Source organism: Malaya genurostris, chromosome 2, assembly GCF_030247185.1.
Source record: "Malaya genurostris strain Urasoe2022 chromosome 2, Malgen_1.1, whole genome shotgun sequence".
NCBI classification, from domain to species: Eukaryota; Metazoa; Arthropoda; class Insecta; order Diptera; family Culicidae; genus Malaya; species Malaya genurostris.
The window spans coordinates 322,133,523-322,152,741 of NC_080571.1; the positions used below are offsets into that span (position 1 = coordinate 322,133,523).

Here is a 19,219-nt window from a genome sequence, read left to right on the forward strand (position 1 = left end):
GTCCATCAAAACGCATGCATCCGGACACTGCAAAAAACGCGAATACAATTTCCGGGCCTTTGTTGCTGCTCGCTTTTTCTGTTCTACACTTTGTTTCGGGATTTTATGCTTCTTGTGGGTCTTCAGGTGATTTCGCGTCTTGATACGCTGGATCACTCCGACACTTGTGCCTGTTTTTTTTTTACCAAATCACGCATTGACATTGATTTGTTCTTCATGATTAGAGATACCACTTTCTGGTTCATTTTCGGGTTGGAAGAACCGGGTTTTCTGCCTCTTCCTGTTAGCTCATCCAAAGAATAGGATTCCCCAAACTTATTAATGATGGTTTTAACACTGGCATGATGAATTCCAAACCGCTTCGCCAATTTTCGTACAGTATTACCCTTCTCACTTAGCCATGTGTCCAGAACCTTAATTTTCACATCCTTTTCAATACGCGACATTTTGAAAACGCAGAATTTCAACCGCACAAACAAGTAAACAAACGAAAGCTGACAGCCAAACGCACAGCATGCTGTGATCTGAGCATAAAAAGCCATCACAAATACATGCGTACAACACAAATGTAGGTGGATAGCTTATTTTCGATACACTCCTCATTGTGTATTGTATTGGGCAATTTTTGTGCGAGTATGCAAGCTACGGAGCCCGTAGCTACAACATGCCCTTTTAACTCGCAGGTAATATCATTATCGCATGTCACTAGTGTTCCAAGATATATGAACTCGTCAACAACCTCGTATCGTACCCCATCAATTTCCACCTAGGATCCCGCACCGTTTGGGCTGCCCCGTTCTCTACAGGCCAACATGTACTTTGACTTGGTAGAGTTTATCGTGAATCCTATTTTCGCAGCTGCTTTCTTGAAGGGCACAAAAGCATTTTCTACAGCTCTACGATCCACACCAATAATATCAATGTCGTCCACAAAACCAAGTAGAGACTTATTAACGATGGTTCCGTTTCTCTGCATACCGGATCTTCGTATCGCACCTTCGATCGCAATATTGAACAACAAATTTGAGAGTGCGTCGCCTTGCTTCAATCCATCTTACGTCACGAAAGCATCGGATGTACTAACATGATCTGCCACAATTCGTTTCGTTCCATTGAGTCGTACGTCACTTTAAAGTGGGCTTTCCATTTTTAAGCTGTCAAACCGCTTTTCGTACTTCGTCTAGCATTGGTGGGTTCACAGCTTGTCCATCATCCTCAATTCTCATTATGTTCGTACACTCTCCTATCGATTGTTCATTTAACATTATCAAATAATGATAAAAATAAACAGGACTGAACACAATGTGAGCCTCATCCAGTATAGTCGAAAATCACTAACCGACCGTCAGTCGACTGAAACAAAAATAATAAAACGTGATAGTGAACGATTGGACGTTTCGAAATGGGTAAATGCGATGAACAAAAATCGCCGAAATTCCGACCTCAGCGACCAAATAAATTCGCATTGATTTCAAACGCTTTAAAATTAGACCTACAACAAATGAAACCGTAGTCTTGACAAAAGGAACAAACGCATCTTTAATCAGAAACACAATTTCATAAAGATTTTAGCTTAGTATATATTCAGTTTAGACGTGAGCGTGAAGTCACATAAATTATTTCATATGACGCAAATCCTTGGCATTACATTCCTTTTGTGGAATTTGGCCTTTTTGTTTCAACAGACTTCGCAGTCGATTCATAGCGTACAGAATCGTTGAATGGCTAATACTACGATCCTACTGACACTAAGAATCCTTCCACCTCGTGCACTGCATAACCGATCAAATTGAAGGAATTAACTGCATCCCCGAAGGAATTAACTGCATCCGCACTCAAACAGTTTTTTAGGTTCTCTATTTATTCGATGAAAGCAGGTTGTGCTTGCTGGTCAATGACAGCCAAATGTATTTACACGCATATCATATACATCCAACTGTGTTAGTGTCCTTTCCATGCACATGAGTTACTGCACAGATTCAAGAATAGCAGGAAATACTCAGCTTAGCTCTGAGATTTGGTGTTCTCTCGGTCACGTTTGGCTCTGTGAAAACTTGTATACACACTGTTAGAAGAGGCTTCAATGGCTTATGCCTATGGCAGTTGAAAACAAATTGCTGTCTCAGTTGCAACGTCAGAGCAGTTTTATTGATAAGTTTTATTGATAAAGTCAGAGCAGTTTTATTGATAAAGTAGATAAAGTTATTATAAGTTAGCAGTTTTATTGATAAAGTTCATTGTATTGAAAAATGTCTACAGAATGTCCTCTACATAAAGCACCAATAGTGAGAATGGAAAGATTATTTATACCCAAACCGTTAATATAACTCATAAGACGTTTTTTGCAGTGGCAAACCTAACAAAATTAGCACACTGGGCATAATATGATTTGCGCCCCCATTGGAACAGCTATTGGGTTCAGCTAGCAAAAAAGGAAAAAAAAACCGGTCCCTCGACCTCACCATGAGACAAAAAAACTCCCAACAAAGATTGTTTTGCCGCCCTAAAAAACTTGCGCTCGAGCGAATATGACATTAAGTTGACTTTTGTAGACGACCAACGATTCACATAGATACCCTTAATATTGACTGAAGATCATGTATGAGGAAACATGTCTGTTCAGGTGTGCTGCGTACACACTTATAGCGTTCCAAATAACGGAAAATGAATCTCTTCTCCTCTTTCGATATAAAATATCTTACCGTATTGCAACATGTGTCTATGGAAATTGATTCGGATATGAACCGAATATTCTAAAATTAACTGAATTGTAGTTTCTAATATGTTTTCAACTGACTATCATTGGTTAAAAGCACCAAATTTTTTTTAACCACTTTCTGAAATATTCTCTATTCTACCTAGGTCCTGAGTACGGAACAACAGAGGCCGCTTGGAAGGGTATCCTGACGGAGGCGGATCGACTGTCAGATGTGCATCTTAAAGTCAAAGAAAATCTATGCACCGATGTGATGCATCAAATTAAAGTGTGGCAAAAGGATAACTACCATAAGGTAAATCATCGGTAGTGGTTTTCCCGTATACAGACTTACACTCATATTTTCTTTCATTTTTAGACAATGATTCAAATCAAGGAACGCAAGGAAATGGAAGACCAATTCAAAAAGGCGCAGAAACCTTGGGCAAAGCATTTGGCTAAAGTGGAAAAATGCAAAGCTGACTACCATGCCGCCTGCAAGACTGAACGGTCAGCCACCAATCAGGAGAAGAATGCTACAAGCGACTCATCGCTTTCCAGCGATCAGGTATTGATGAATGAGGTTTGATTTTTTAGTAACTAGTAATAGACATTAGCCCTTGCAGTTGAAGAAAATGCAAGACCGAACCATGCGTACCAAGGAAGAGGTGAACAAATGTCGGGAGCGGTATGAAGGCGCTCTGCAGGAGATCAACAAATACAATCCTATCTACATTGAGGATATGACCTCGGTGTTTAGCAAGTGCCAAGAAATGGAAGAGACTAGGTTACGCTTCTTCAAGAACGTGCTCTTCTCGATACACAAGTGTTTGAACTTCTCGGAAGATCCTAGTCTGCCGCAGATCTACAAGGAATTCCATCATACCATCAATAATGCCGACCACCAGAAAGATCTGAAATGGTGGTCCAATAATCACGGTGTTAATATGGGTATGAGTTGGCCCACGTTTGTGGTAAGTCTCTAGCATACGAGCATACGAGATACGGTTTTCTTCCGCGCTTCCGCATGCTGAGTCAAGTTTCCCACTATATAATCCACCTTTGATTTGGCTTTTTGACCTGTTAAATCTAATTTCAGCATGATCTGTGAAGACTTTCTTTAACAGATTACCAGTTATTCTGGTGTTTCGGTTGAATTATGAATGTTTTCGTGTGTACTTGTTCAAATGTTTACTCAGTGATATCTGATTTGGAATGTTCCCAAAATGTTCAGCAAATATCCGCTTTAGTTCCATGAACATTGTGACTAATGGCACTTGTTGAGTCGCCGAAAATTGAAGTCACACACATTTACTTCAATTTAGAATGTTAATCATATACTCCAACATTCATCATCATCATCATCATCATCATCAAAAGTATTCGGAAGAAAAAGACATCATTCGGAATTTTTGTCTTATCCAGTTCGTTCGTAAATTAGTAACATATCACATACCAAAAACTAAAACTCTTTATATGCTTTATAATTCTCACACTCTTTCACAACTAATCAACATAACCATTCTTTAATCGAAACTTTGTACAACTTCTTTCAAAATTTACCAATAAAAAGATACCTACACGTGCATAAACTCAAACACACAATCAGAAAGCAAACAACGGCCAAAACGCATCTATTTTTACAGGAGTACACCGAAGAATTCCGCGACATCGCGAAGGGAATCAAGTCGAAAGAAGCGTTACCCGCAGCGCCGATCACGCTTATACATCAGCGACCCGTTGCCGAAGATTTGCATGTAATTTGAGTTTTTACTTATCTTTATTTTACCATACCATATGTTGCACAGCACACCCTCAGGAATCGCATATTGTCGTTTCGGTCCTATTTATTTTCGATTAAGGAACAATAGATCTTACCATTGCCGATACCTAGTTTCTTCGAGTCCCACAAGTAGAGTAAATAGTACTAGTAAACTGTTGTATTGATGGTAAAAGTGTTGCTATTTGTTGCTTTTTTTCTTACTTAACTTTTCAAGTTAGAGTTTAGATTAGATTAACGTTTGCATGCTTTGGTTCGTTTGACCTTTTTTCTAAGTGCATAGTCGGTGATAATAATTGTATTGTTGTGTAGCCGTAGCGTAAGTCTTTCTGTGACGACTTTCAACGCTGAATTGCAGAGTGTAGTGTTGTAGTTTCGCCTTAATTGATTTAACCTATTCTCCGGAGACCGATAACTGCTAGTTCGCACTGTTTCGCAATTTACAAACCACTGGTTGATTCTCATCACAAATTTTCTCCACAAACTATTAGGAATATCCACCTCCATCTAGCAACAACAAGAACAGCATGAACCGCACCTCGGCCACGCTCAGTATTAGCTCCAATAGTAATGCGAACAGTAATTCGCAACGAGCCACGACGCCAAGCCAGGAATCACCCAAGTCGGAGAATGCATCGATCAAAAATAGCGATGCGGTAACAACCCCGACGCGGATTTCTCCCGGACGAGGTGCTAGTGGAACGGCGGTTGTAACGTAAGATAGATTTTTGTGTGTCATAATCAAGAGTGTAATATTAATAGGTTGGATTGGATTTCAGTAACGGTACCAACGGCAACGGTAAAGCCGGCGAAAACCCGTTTGACGAAGAGGAGGAATGGGACGAAGGGGATGGCAACGATAATATTCTGGTTGACAACGGTGAGCCTGGTGTTCCGGTGAAAGCACTGTATGATTACGAGGGCGCGGAGAGTGACGAATTGACGTTTAAAATGGGTAAGTGATTCTAAGAACTTGGAATCCTTAAATTTTCTTTATGTTCCGCCTTCGACTCGTCAGTGCAACACATATGTAAAGTTGCTGCTATTTGCAAAACATATTTTACTCCAAATTGACTGTCGTGTCAATCGAATACGTTTTTTTCGATTGTATATGACCGGCCCAGGTTTGGTCTTTCAAGTGTTAGCCTTATTTTGTGATTAGTGAATATAACATACGCGATAAAAATATGCATTTTTTATAAATTTTACCATTTTTGAACGATTTTGTCCTTTCGACCTTTTGGTATAGTAAATATCAAATTGAATCAAATCATTACACGATCGTCTGAAAAACAACGGATGTCATCAACTGGTAAAATCGCCAACACTAGTATGATTGACTTCTTCATTCACGTTGACCACAACGATGATTTTAACGCCACTGTACATATCTTCCCAAATGCGTTTGATTATTTTGTACTAGAACGATCAAGCCTGCATTCTAGGAACATTCTTATGACAATTCGTCAAAGTAAGATAATTAAAAACCACAAAAAAAATCGCTCGCTGCGTAATCGCTCTGGAACAAACCCGGTTCACAATAAATTACTAAGCGCTGCTATGCCTAATTGACTCAAAAGCTTGTTCCGGGAGCTTGTGCATGAGCGGAAAAAATCCTCAATTTACAAAGAAGCTAACCGCTCAAGAATGTACACTCAAGATACGAGAATTCCGTAGTCATATCTGCCCCGGTTTCCCTGATATATTTTCAAACAAATGGCAGAATCAAACTTTTTCTAGTTGCGATGTGAGTTGAGTTACCTTTATCATGACCATTCCAGTTGAAATCAACAGATTACAATTATCCAAATGGTACATCTCCCTTCTTTTTTGTTTTTGAAATTCGATTCAGTCATCACCAAGAAAATGAGTTTCGTTTAAGAGTTTTTGAACCGTTACTTCCGGAACCGGGAACTAGAGTTGGGTATAGTCGAAGTCGGTTTGTTTGGGATCAGCAACTGACGTAACCTTCAAATAGAAATAGTTTTGAGACAGAAACAACAACCGCTTTTGCTTCGTCGGTCTGATTGATGGAGGTTTTCGACTACTATTTCCGGTAATTCCGGAACGATTATATCCTGAACCAAGTTTTATGATTTTATGATGATTGTCACCTAAAGAACACAATTGAGTGCCGGGAACATTGAACGCCTATTTTTTGCAATTTTTTGTCGCTATCACTCTGTAATTCCGAAACCTAAAGTCGGCTCCGAATACAATTTAAAAGCGTTCTTTGGGAACATATGATCTTTCCTATAAATCCAAGTTTTTGAAAATCTGTTCAGCCTTATCCGATATAAGTAAGTGCATATTTTTATCACATCATGGAAGTCCGGCTCGGATAAAACTCAATAGAGCTTACAAATTTGTGAAAATCGGATTAGTAATTTCCGAGAAAATCAAGTGCATAGTTTTTGCACATATCAGATGTACAGCTTTCCTTCCGCCGTTTTTTACCAAAATTGAAAGCTTTATTGCGAAAAAGAGCTTACAGATGTATTATTCAAAGTATTGTCCGTCCGCAAGCGACAACTTTCTCCCATTCCGGCAATTTTCGGATCCCGGCTCGAAAAAAGGAGTCCTCTTTTGAAGCTATTCATGAAGCAATCAATTTTTCCAACTCTTCGAAGTATTGAAAATGTTGATCCGCCACGCCGTGTGCCATCGAACGGAATAGGTGGAAGTCAGAAGGGGCGACATCTGGGGAATACGGTGGGTGGGGCAAGACTTCCCATTTCAGCGTTTCCAGGTACTTTTTGACCACTTTTGCGACGTGAGGCCGAGCATTGTCGTGTTGGAGGAAGACTTTGTCATGTCGCTCTTGATATTGTGGCCGCTTTTCTTTTAGCGCGCGACTAAGGCGCATCAGTCGCGTTCAGAAGCGATCTTCTGTGATGGTTTCACCCGGTTTTAAGAGGGTGATAACCTTGGCGCCGTGAATATTCGGTTTTGCCTTCCACGAAGTTGCATGCCCGGGCTTTCCCCATGATTTTCTGCGTTTAGGATTATCGTATCGAAACCACTTTGCATCACCGGCTATGATTCGATGTAAAAACCCCTTACGATTTTGTCTTTGAAGCTGTTGCTCACATACAAATAGACGGCGCTCGATGTCCCTCGGTTTCAACTCGTACGGCACCCAGTTTCCTTCTTTCTGAATCATGCCCAGGGCCTTGAGACGTTTTGAAATGGCTTGCTGACTCACTCCCAACGATTCGGCAAGCTCTTCTTGGGTTTGGCATGAATCTTCATCAAGCAATGGTTCTAGTTGTTCATCTTTGAAGGTTTTTTCTCTTCCACCACCATGTTTGTCTTTGACATCGAAATCACCATTTTTAAAACGTTGAAACCACTCCCGACCCTTTCTTTTACTCAGAGCAGCATCACCATAAGTTCGATGCATTCGATGCACTTCAGCTGCATTTTTTCGAATTGTAACAGAAAAGTAAAACTTCCCGCAAACGGCGAGAATTGGGCACATAAACAGACATTTTCGAGCATGAATAATACGAAAACAAGAACAACTGTCACTGAAACGGCGATGACAATTCGTTAGGCACTGTACACACTCACTTTAAAGGCATCATCAACTATGTATTTTGACCAGCCTCAGCCGGTACAGCCACCTATCGGAAAACGGCGGAAGCAAAGTTGTACACCTGATACAAACAGGTATTTTATAATTTCGATGAACTGGCTCGAATGATTTACGACACTCAGTTCTCCGGGCCTCAGTTCGAAAGTCGGTTTTCACAGCGATTGCACAGCCTTTCTATATGAGAAATGTAAAAAGTTCAAACCGTCACACAACCTTTGCCACCGGACTTTGGGATTTTTCTGTCTTATTGCTGTTGTTTGTCCATGCGTTGGGTTCGTCCATAACTGAAGTGTTGTTGGTGACTGTTTCGGAAGTACTGAGATTGTTTGTGGGCCGATGCAGAGGAAGTACCGTTGTCCTTGAGTGTAGATGACTTCTTGTCCAGTTTACAGCAGGGTCTACTATAGTAAGCAGCTCTCTGACAATATTGACATGTAGCCAGTCCTGCGTGACAAATAATTTACATGGAATTAGTTGGTCCTGGCCGAAAATCACATAAGAATGTATAGTTTTCAATTTTTCTTTTTCGATGAAAACAACCTCTTCGTAATGAAACATGATTTTTAAAATGAATTCGTCGGTGTACTGCCACATAACATTCGAAAAATATTGCGTAAAACTTTTACGAGGAAATATTCAAAAATATGTCAATGGTAGCAAGTCTTCGGACGTGTCTCGTAAAAAAGTAGCATAACTTGGTGCTGCATCATCTGAAATCAAACTTAATTAGAAAGATAATCAGTGTCGGTGGCAAAGTAGAAGGGAAAAATAAACTCGTGATCGATGTATGTGTTTCTGTTGAATTTGTTTCCGTAGATATAGGACTGCAAAGTGAATGCCGTGGGGACCAAGTACAGCGAAGCATGCTTGGTTTCGTCTCGTCAGTGTTTTCATATGCAGGGTAGTTTACTTGGTAAAACAATTTCCCCGGTTAGGAGTTAGCTACGGGTTCGAGTCCCGTCTTTGCGGTAGCTTTGTCGCGGAGTATGTGTTTTTTACGATAAAAATCGATCAGTTTATTATTGTGAAATAATTTTTTGAACAAATTAAAAAAAAACTCCAGGGTTCCCTAGAAAATTATGCTATGTTCAAAATTTTCATAAGAATTGGTGCAGCTATTTTATTGAGAATTGTGAGGAAATCACTTTAAAATTTGATACAATATTTATTTCTACTCTAAATTTTTAACTCTACTGACCAAATATTCAGTTTCAGTATAAGGATGTATGTAATTGTAATTTAATTATAAGGACGTGTGTACTTGTAATAGCAGTTTTTTTTTGCTCGATTGGACGCAGTATGAAACCATACTGAACTCGACTGTTTGATCCCGTATCAGCTTGTTTGGAAATTACGGATAGAAGGCGTAGAGAAAAAATTTATCTGTCTTATAAAATAATTTCAGGAAAAAAAATACGCTGGATGTTCTACCGTATCGAGAGAAGAGGGAAAATTTATTCTATGTCGTCCAATGATCGTATGATTTTTTTAGTCTTGCTAAGATGTGCCTTGTGCTAGCTTTAAATTTCATTTGTTTTCCTCGTTAAATACTGATCAAATTTATTCCATCGGTTCTCCACTTTTTTTGATCCCGTCCGAAAAGTATTTTAGCGAATGGTCTGCAAAATATTCTACGGTGTCGGTAATTTCCCCGCTCGAGCGATTTTTTTTATTGCTGAGCCATCTTTCAAGGTTTTGGGACAGATAATAATCCAAGGGAGCTAATTCAGACGAATAAGATGAACGAAAAATATTTGCTTCAGTTGCAATGCTCTTGTGTTATTTTTTTCGCTTGTAGTGTACAGAACCATTGGTGCTACGACTCTACTGACACTACGAATTCTTCAAAGTCGGGGCTCGAACAACTTTCAGCCATTCCAATAATGCTATCCGATATTGATGGTTTTTTCCTGTTTCGAGCTACTCCACGAACAGTAATCCATGAGAATCCCAGAACATCGATACCTTTTCAACCGATTGCGTTTCCATAGAACGCCTCGAAGAACTCGCTTCAGTCCATTGCTAGACATTGACTCTTTTGTCTTGCGTGTAATAGTTGATCAAAACACGTGAACGAAGTGCGCTCGCGTTTATATTTTTGGCTCGTGTTTTTAACCATATCTTTTTTTTACGCGTGGATACGTACCGTAACAAAAAAATCGCGTGACTTTGAAAATCCGCGTAAATGCAAAACTATAAAAAATGTTTCGTTGTTGTTAAATGTCTTCAAAAATTCATAAAAATCGATCTTGGGACATCATTTTTTGTTATGGCAAATGAATTAGAAATGCATGAAATCGTCGAGATCATTTATGCATTTTTAAGACAAAACAAGAAAACCGCATAACTTCGGCATAAAAAACCGCGTAATTTCGAAAGTCCGCGTAATTTCGAAAATCTGCATGAAAAAATTGCGTAAAAAAGACCTTTAGGCCAAAATATGGCGTGTGCATACTAATCTTTGTGGTGATGTTTTAAAAGGTAAAGGATTTAATTAAAAATGAACACAAACAATTTAAGAAAATTGATGGAATATTTACTGGAATCAATAGAACGATCAATATAATTTAATTTTTGAGGATGATTTCATGCAAATGTTGGCCGCAGTTCCACTTTAGATGGCTCGTGCGCAAGGTCAAATTTTGGCACACTCTCCCCAACATATTGGCAGGTATTTCACGAATAAATGCATCAATATTGGCTTTCAGTGCGACAATCGTTGTTTGTTTATCCTGGTCGACATGAGCCTTAACATGGCCCCACACGAAATAGTCCAAAGTCGTTAAATCACACGATCTAAGCGTTCAATTGACGAGCCCAAAACGTGAGATAAACTGTTCACCGAAGGCGGCTCTCATTTTGGTCATTGTTTCGCGTACCGTATGGGATGTGGCACTGTCTTATTAAATCTTATTATTCTTAATCAACAATTTTGTTGGTCAAATTCCGCCCACCACGTGCTTTCCGAAAGACGGTCTCTCCCTCTGAAATTCAGCATGATTTTCCATTTTCCCAAGCGATTGTATTGACTATTCTTCTGAACATGCTATAATTATTATTTAAAACTGTCATTCATGTAGTGGTCGTTTCATAACTAATCAATTGTTTTTATATTCACGATGTTCCAGGTGAAGTCTTCGAAAAACTGGAGGACGAAGATGAGCAAGGTTGGTGCAAAGGACGAAAGGACGGACGTGTTGGATTGTATCCGGCCAATTACGTGGAACTAATACCGGCGTAAAAGTATTTGCTTTCAAAATCGTGTGTGTTTGTTCCTCGTTCAAGGGGGGGAAGGAGGGAAGATTGTAGAGTATTATCGGATATAGGGCGGCCAGTCGGAGTCGCAAGCAAACAAGTGCGGTATTCGGTTCATTTATTTTTAATAACACGTTTACCAACTATCACATATAATTTTTTTTACCCAAAACCAGTCACAGCAGATCGTTAAGTCATGATGTTGGAGTTTCTTTTTGAGAGAGAAATAAATTTATAACGTTTGTCTTTTTTTTAGTTCAAACGCATTTGATTGGTATGTTAAATATTTTACATGCGGCAACTGCGATGTTAATCACTATCGGAACAGTATAAAATCTTGCTTTACGCCTGAGATTTGAGTTGTTTCTGGGTATCAGCGTGAAGATTTTGCTCGTTATTAGAACCTTGTGTTGTAAACAGAAGTATTCCCAAGAAAGAAATCCATATTAGACCTACAAGGGCTAAGATTTCTGTTCAGGCAGATTTATACGATTAAAATTGATAAACTTAACTGTTGATTTGCTTGTTTCTAGTGACATGTTGTTAACATTCATTAACATAGTTTATGGCTCCCAAAAGGAAACCTTTCAACCCACACTGTTGTATCTTTAAGCTCGGCTCAATCATCAGAAATTTGTGCGGGTCGTAAATGAATGAAGCTACCCGTAGGTTGAAATATAGTGGCTACTCGCTTTTTAACGAGTAAAATTCAACATTTGACGAAAGTCAGTTTATTTTTCGAAGTCAAAACAATTATTCAACTGCGGGATTTTCCTAGACTATAACATCAGACGCTTCCAAGGCAGTTTGAAACGATATTAAGCTCACATACTGAACATACCATAGCTAAATACTGACTGAAGCGTTTTGTGCGAATACGGAATGGTAGTCCCTGAAAAGGAACGTTGGATACACTTAGTCAAGTTTGTTAAACTATTTTAGTGTAAAAGAATTTAATGATAAACAAAATGATAGAATAAATAAAAAGAAAACAAAACAAAATGTTTAAGCTAAGATGCATTTATTCGTAGGACAGATTCATATTTGCATGTAAAGCGAAACAAAGTTTTGTGTTTACTTTGAGGTATATCTGGAGATCCATTATGAAGTAAATTATCGAGAGCTTGGAAACACTTTCGATATATTCTTACACGAAATACATTTCTGGTTCTTTATTATTTCAACAATCGGCAGTATTTGAACCATATTTCGTTCTGAGCAATGAAACCTTTTCTGTGCTGTTTAAACCTCTTCCCAAATCTTCATTAACAGTCGAACAATTATCACAGTCAACAGTCGATTTCTAGCAAAACTAAGCGAAGCCACAAATTGAAAAAAATGCCAAAAATATGGGACTAATATGTTACAAAGCATCAAAGCAAAACAAACATTTACAAGCAACAGAAACCACCATCGAAGCGATGTTGTATATTAAATACAGTGTAGATGTATTGTAGAAACAGCACATACATTTTTAGAGCTATCAACGTATCAAGGTATCATCGAACGTTATACACAGATCTTATCGAGTTTCAATATTTTTTTTCTGGCCGATGCGCCTGGCGGAAAAAAGTGATTCATACATAACGAATCCAGAAGAGACTCTAGTGTTGGCAAAAAAAAGTTCACAACCGATGGAAACTACAGCGAATCGAACTGTTAATCTGACTTCTGGCTCACAAAAAAAACTATACAATATGAATTGTTACTAGTAGAAGTGAAACACTTTTACTAAGGTATTTGAAATATGAAAAGTTGTGAAATTCTGTCGCTAGATTGAAGCAAGTTGTGTAACATACCATGTTTTGAGGACAAATGCTAAAGAAAAAAGCAGAATTGTAAGTTTAAGTAGATGATAGAAGATTAAGTTATTTATACATAATTAGTGAAGTTGAAGACATTTAATTTATTCAGAGAAATTCCCTTGCATTATTTGACATTTTCAGCTTTCTTCTGTCGCATGCATAATTTGAAGTTTTCCACGGACACTTTGTTCATTGGGCATTTTTCTAATTTTCTTGCCTGTTTCCAAATGTGGTCGAAATCTTGTTCCGAAAGGTCGAATGTCCGAAAAATGGTACGAATTTCGTCCTTTGCTCTGGGTAAAAAGTAGTCAACGTGACTCAATCCCAGCATGGTCCATGGCTTTGGTGAGATCAAATCAGCAGCGGTGTCGAAATTATTAAATTTATTAGCTTTTAAACGATCATCTAATCGATTCCCATGGTCTCCTATCGCCATCTCGTTTGTCGATGCCGCATCAGTTAGCAGAGGTTCCTTCTCGAATGGCTTGGTTAACGAGCCGAATTTGAAATCCGAGAGTGGCACATGGTGGTCAAACAAATCCCACAGACGATGTTCGTTTGTTTTAGTTGCAACACTAAGTCGCAATTTTTCTAAGAGGGGTACCAAATTTGAAAACTGTATTGAGATCTTGGAAGATTCACTGAGAAAAGCTACAGCGTCTTGCAGAGTTTCGTGTTTGTTTGGTGCCTTTCGACACAAATCAACTGCCGTTTTGTTGTATTTGAGCAGTGAAGATCGAACAGAATGCAGATATTTGATAGCCTCCTGAAACTGTACATGTTCTTCATTCAAATCTTTGTTGACGATTAGATTTGCAGGCCTATTGCAATTCTGGGTTCTTCGCACATTCCAGGCTGATGGTTCTTTTGTCTGTTTGATATCGTTTTGATAGATTTCATTGTCTTCACAGGATGCATATCTAAGAGCCATCAACATTTTACCACCCGTTCGATCACTGTTCGATTTGGCTCCATGAATTTTTGCTTTCAAACGATCGAGCTCATCATTTTTCATCGGCTCAAGATCCTCCTCATGTCCCGGAAACAGTAACTTTTCAATATCAGTTTCAGATTTCGTTATTAATCCATGTGTGCGATTTAATGTTTCACTGCGATTCGCTACAGATCCCAGGTACCTTTGTTGACCGACAGCTACATTTTTGGACAAATTTTGACACCCCGACTTCAGAGCACTGTCTAGCGTTTCTGATGTAAGCGTTTGACTGAGTTCTATGGAGTCCTTAACGTTCGTATTTGGTCGTTGGCGACCTGCTCGGTACACTACTTTATCGGCAGGTTGGAACGACCCTTCATATATCGTAGCCGAAAAACTTTCAGCTGGCAAATCATGAACGAGTAATTGCGAAATTTTATCTACGGGTCGGTGTATGATTGAACGTGGAGCCATTTTGTAGGTTGGGTTTTCTTCTGAACTACTTGGATGATTTTTTTCAGTTTTTTTTAATTATTCGATTATTATTTTCATAATGCGTAGTATATGTAGCCATCTGAAAAAGTATAGTGAAATTGTTCTTTTATGCCACTTTTAGCGAAAATTATAAAGACTTCATTTATTATATTATCTCTCAGAAAGAGCAAAAATCACGCAAGCTGGCTCCGGACTAAAAACGTGAACACAAGCTCACTTCGAAAACGTATTTGACCACGCTGATGCAGAATCGGGTGAACTTTCGGCGCCGTTTGGGAACTGTTGGAGAAACCAGGAATCACCTATTCGCGTCAGGTAACAAAAGAAGCTCCGAAGCAATTTAGAGAACCCAAAGCAAAATGTTTCGTGCCCTGGCTAACCGCTAAATGAATTCAGAGAAGCTCAATTAGTCGGAAAGATCATGGCTGGTATTTCCTGGGATTTTCATGATATGTTTTTCATGTACACTGTTTTTTCTGTTTTGATTCGGATTTTACGATTTTTTTTGCGAATTTTCAAAACCATGCGGTATTTATTTATTGCGAGTTTCGCGAAACCACAGATAACAGATATACGGACTCACATATGAACTGTCAGCGTGGGGAACACTTGCAGATGTCACCACGATCGACACGAGGTGCCACCACGATTTGGGTGACGCTTTCACATGAGCCACAATTTTGGGGGAAAAATTCACTTCACGCTAGATTTTTGTTTTGCTGTTGGTTAAAATGGCAAATTTATTTTAGTTTTATTCTGATCGAATTCTCGAGCACTTCCGGTGAAACTCTCAACGGGTGAGCACGTTGCATCGTGTTAGTCCGGAGAAAATTCGAGTATTTCGCAAGAAAGAAAGGATTTTCATCTGTACTTTGACGACTCGACGCAGCCACACAGCGAGATTTTCGCTTGTAGTCCAGTGAAAAGAAAGCCAATTGGACTATAAAATAAAATTAACTGGCAGTACAGCCACAGACTAACAGACATGACAGTATGAGTAAATTCTTATAAAAATAATTTTTCGTGATGCACTAGTTCCACCTATATTGTACTGCGCGAAATATTTACTATCTGTACGCCCCTTGTGTTATGTAAAAGTTTTTTTACTAGTTGGTTTCCCCTCGTTTGTCAACACCGATCAGCTGCTTGCAGGGATGCCTGATTTCATCAAAATATTTGAAAATGAATCGTCACAATAAATTATTGGATTACGTTGATAATATATTTAACTTTTTCGCGATGTTGGAAGGTAACCATTTATTTGACTCAACGTTGTTCATCTAGACTATTTTTTATTGTGTTGGTAGTTTTCACCCGAAATTAAGTGGCGGCAGACCAGAAGCAAGTAAATATTGTAACAAAACGGGTTCGATTTTGTATTGCCTTGGAGGATGAGAAGTAGGCATAATTCTGTATATAGTTTTGGCAATATGTATTAAATCTGTATCCTGCATGATATTCGCATGGACGTATACAAATCAATACATTACAGGTAATTCTGCATGAATGGCAACTCTGATGGTAAATGAAAAAACCTGTTTTAATCCACCTAGTGGTGTGATGATGCCTTTCTCATGTACATATAATATTGTGGCATTCTATTCAAAAATTTTCTCTTCGATTTTTAAAGGAAACCAAGTGATTGTTTATGTATAACATACAGAATAAAACAGTGCTTTGATTGCGTAAGCCATCCTTAAGAAAACGAAATGGGTTCACTATTATATGCACTTCCGGCACCGGAACCCAAGAACCGGTATAATCGAAGTCGGTTCGTACGGCCACCAACTAACATGACACACAAACTCTTCTAATACACACCCTATAACTCCGGATTCGGAAGTCGGATCCGGATGAAATTCAGGAATTCCGTATGGGACCGGAAGAACTTTCATTTGAATATTAGTTTGTGGAAATTGGTCAAACCATCGCTGACAAAAGTGAGTGAGATCCATTTTGGTATATATGACCACTATTTCCGGTACTTTCGGAACCGGATACCGGGAACCAGGATAACCAAAATCGATTTGTTTAGTTGCCTACTGATAATGACTATCGATTTGTGTAGTTTTGAGACCAGTTTAGAAAAATTTTCACGTTTTTTGTTTCGCCGGTTTAAGTGACGGTGTACAATATTGAACACACTTTACCCTATAATTCCGGAACCGGAAGTCGGATCCGGATGAAATTCAGGAATTCCGTATGGGACCGAAAGACCTTTCATTTGCATCTAAGTTTGTTGAAATCGGTCAAACTATCGCTGAGAAAAGTGAGTGAGATCCATTTTGGTACATATGACCACTATTTCTGGTACTTCCGGAACCGGATACCGGGAACCAGGTTAGCCGGAATCGGTTTGTTTAGTTGCCTACTGATAATGACTATCAATTTGTGTAGTTTTGAGACCAGTTTAGAAAAATTTTCACGTTTTTTGCTTCGCCGGTTTAAGTGACGGTGTACAATATTGAACACACTTTACCCTATAATTCCGGAACCGGAAGTCGGATCCAGATGAAATTCAGGAATCCCGTATGGGACCGGAAGACATTTTATTTGAATCTAAGTTTGTGGAAATCGGTCAAACCATCGCTGAGAAAAATGAGTGAGATCCATTTTGGTACATATGACCACTATTTCTGGTACTTCCGGAACCGGATACCGGGAACCAGGTTAGCCGGAATCGGTTTGTTTAGTTGCCTACTGATAATGACTATCGATTTGTGTAGTTTTGAGACCAGTTTAGAAAAATTTTCACGTTTTTTGCTTCGCCGGTTTAAGTGACGGTGTACAATATTGAACACACTTTACCCTATAATTCCGGAACCGGAAGTCGGATCCGGATGAAATTCTGGAATTCCGTATGGGACCGAAAGACCTTTCATTTGCATCTAAGTTTGTGGAAATCGGTCAAACTATCGCTGAGAAAAGTGAGTGAGATCCATTTTGGTACATATGACCACTATTTCTGGTACTTCCGGAACCGGATACCGGGAACCAGGTTAGCCGGAATCGGTTTGTTTAGTTGCCTACTGATAATGACTATCGATTTGTGTAGTTTTGAGACCAGTTTAGAAAAATTTTCACGTTTTTTGCTTCGCCGGTTTAAGTGACGGTGTACAATATTGAACACACTTTACCCTATAATTCCGGAACCGGAAGTCGGATCCGGATGAAATTCAGGAATTCCGTATGGGACCACGAGACCTTTCATTTGAATCTAAGTTTGTGGAAATCGGTCAAACCATCGCTGAGAAAAGTGAGTGAGATCCATTTTGGTACATATGACCACTATTTCTGGTACTTCCGGAACCGGATACCGGGAACCAGGTTAGCCGGAATCGGTTTGTTTAGTTGCCTACTGATAATGACTATCGATTTGTGTAGTTTTGAGACCAGTTTAGAAAAATTTTCACGTTTTTTGCTTCGCCGGTTTAAGTGACGGTGTACAATATTGAACACACTTTACCCTATAATTCCGGAACCGGAAGTCGGATCCGGATGAAATTCAGGAATTCCGTATGGGACCGAAAGACCTTTCATTTGAATCTAAGTTTGTGGAAATCGGTCAAACTATCGCTGAGAAAAGTGAGTGAGATCCATTTTGGTACATATGACCACTATTTCTGGTACTTCCGGAACCGGATACCGGGAACCAGGTTAGCCGGAATCGGTTTGTTTAGTTGCCTACTTATAATGACTATCGATTTGTGTAGTTTTGAGACCAGTTTAGAAAAATTTTCACGTTTTTTGCTTCGCCGGTTTAAGTGACGGTGTACAATATTGAACACACTTTACCCTATAATTCCGGAACCGGAAGTCGGATCCGGATGAAATTCAGGAATTCCGTATGGGACCACGAGACCTTTCATTTGAATCTAAGTTTGTGGAAATCGGTCAAACCATCGCTGAGAAAAGTGAGTGAGATCCATTTTGGTACATATGACCACTATTTCTGGTACTTCCGGAACCGGATACCGGGAACCAGGTTAGCCGGAATCGGTTTGTTTAGTTGCCTACTTATAATGACTATCGATTTGTGTAGTTTTGAGACCAGTTTAGAAAAATTTTCACGTTTTTTGCTTCGCCGGTTTAAGTGACGGTGTACAATACTGAACACACTTTAGCCTATAATTCCGGAACCGGAAGTCGGATCCGGATAAAATTCAGGAATTCCGTATGGGACCACGAGACCTTGCATTTGAATCCTAGTTTGTCAAAATCGGTTCAGCCATCTCCGAGAAAACCTAGTGAGATTATTTGACACATACACACACACACATACACACACACACACACACACACACACACACACACACACACACACACACACACACACACACACACACACACACACAGACATTGCTCAGCTCGATGAACTGAGTCGAATGGTATATGACACTTAGGCCCTTCGGGCCAATTTTCACTAGTCGGTTTTTCAAGTGATTGCATAACCTTTCTATATGAGAAAGGCAAAAAACAAACACAGTATAGATGACAGACAGGATGTTTTTGATAGGGTAACGTGGCGCCATCATGACACATGTGAGTACTGTCCCAAATAAAGGAATATTCGAAATGACCGTTAAAATGATTGAAGAATCTAATTTGAGTGTCCTGTCTGTTAGTCTGTGGTACAGCCTTCTCGAGCGATTTATGC

The 19,219-nt window shown here is 39.2% G+C and overlaps 1 protein-coding gene across 3 annotated transcripts in view; it reads left to right on the forward strand.

Moving 5' to 3' along the window:
• Positions 1-13,224, forward strand: part of LOC131431310 (protein kinase C and casein kinase substrate in neurons protein 1) — a 96,112-nt gene extending 82,888 nt beyond the window's left edge. The window contains exons 5-11 of one of the 3 annotated variants that reach the window (XM_058596937.1): positions 2,863-3,011; positions 3,075-3,263; positions 3,313-3,669; positions 4,342-4,452; positions 4,967-5,190; positions 5,255-5,430; positions 11,202-13,224. In XM_058596937.1, the coding sequence (XP_058452920.1) occupies positions 2,863-3,011; positions 3,075-3,263; positions 3,313-3,669; positions 4,342-4,452; positions 4,967-5,190; positions 5,255-5,430; positions 11,202-11,314 (1,319 nt within the window). In that variant the 3' untranslated portion in view covers positions 11,315-13,224. The remainder of the gene's footprint in view (positions 1-2,862; positions 3,012-3,074; positions 3,264-3,312; positions 3,670-4,341; positions 4,453-4,966; positions 5,191-5,254; positions 5,431-11,201) is intronic. The other 2 variants (XM_058596938.1, XM_058596939.1) reach the window with 2 other exon arrangements.
• The last annotated feature ends 5,995 nt before the right edge of the window (positions 13,225-19,219 follow it).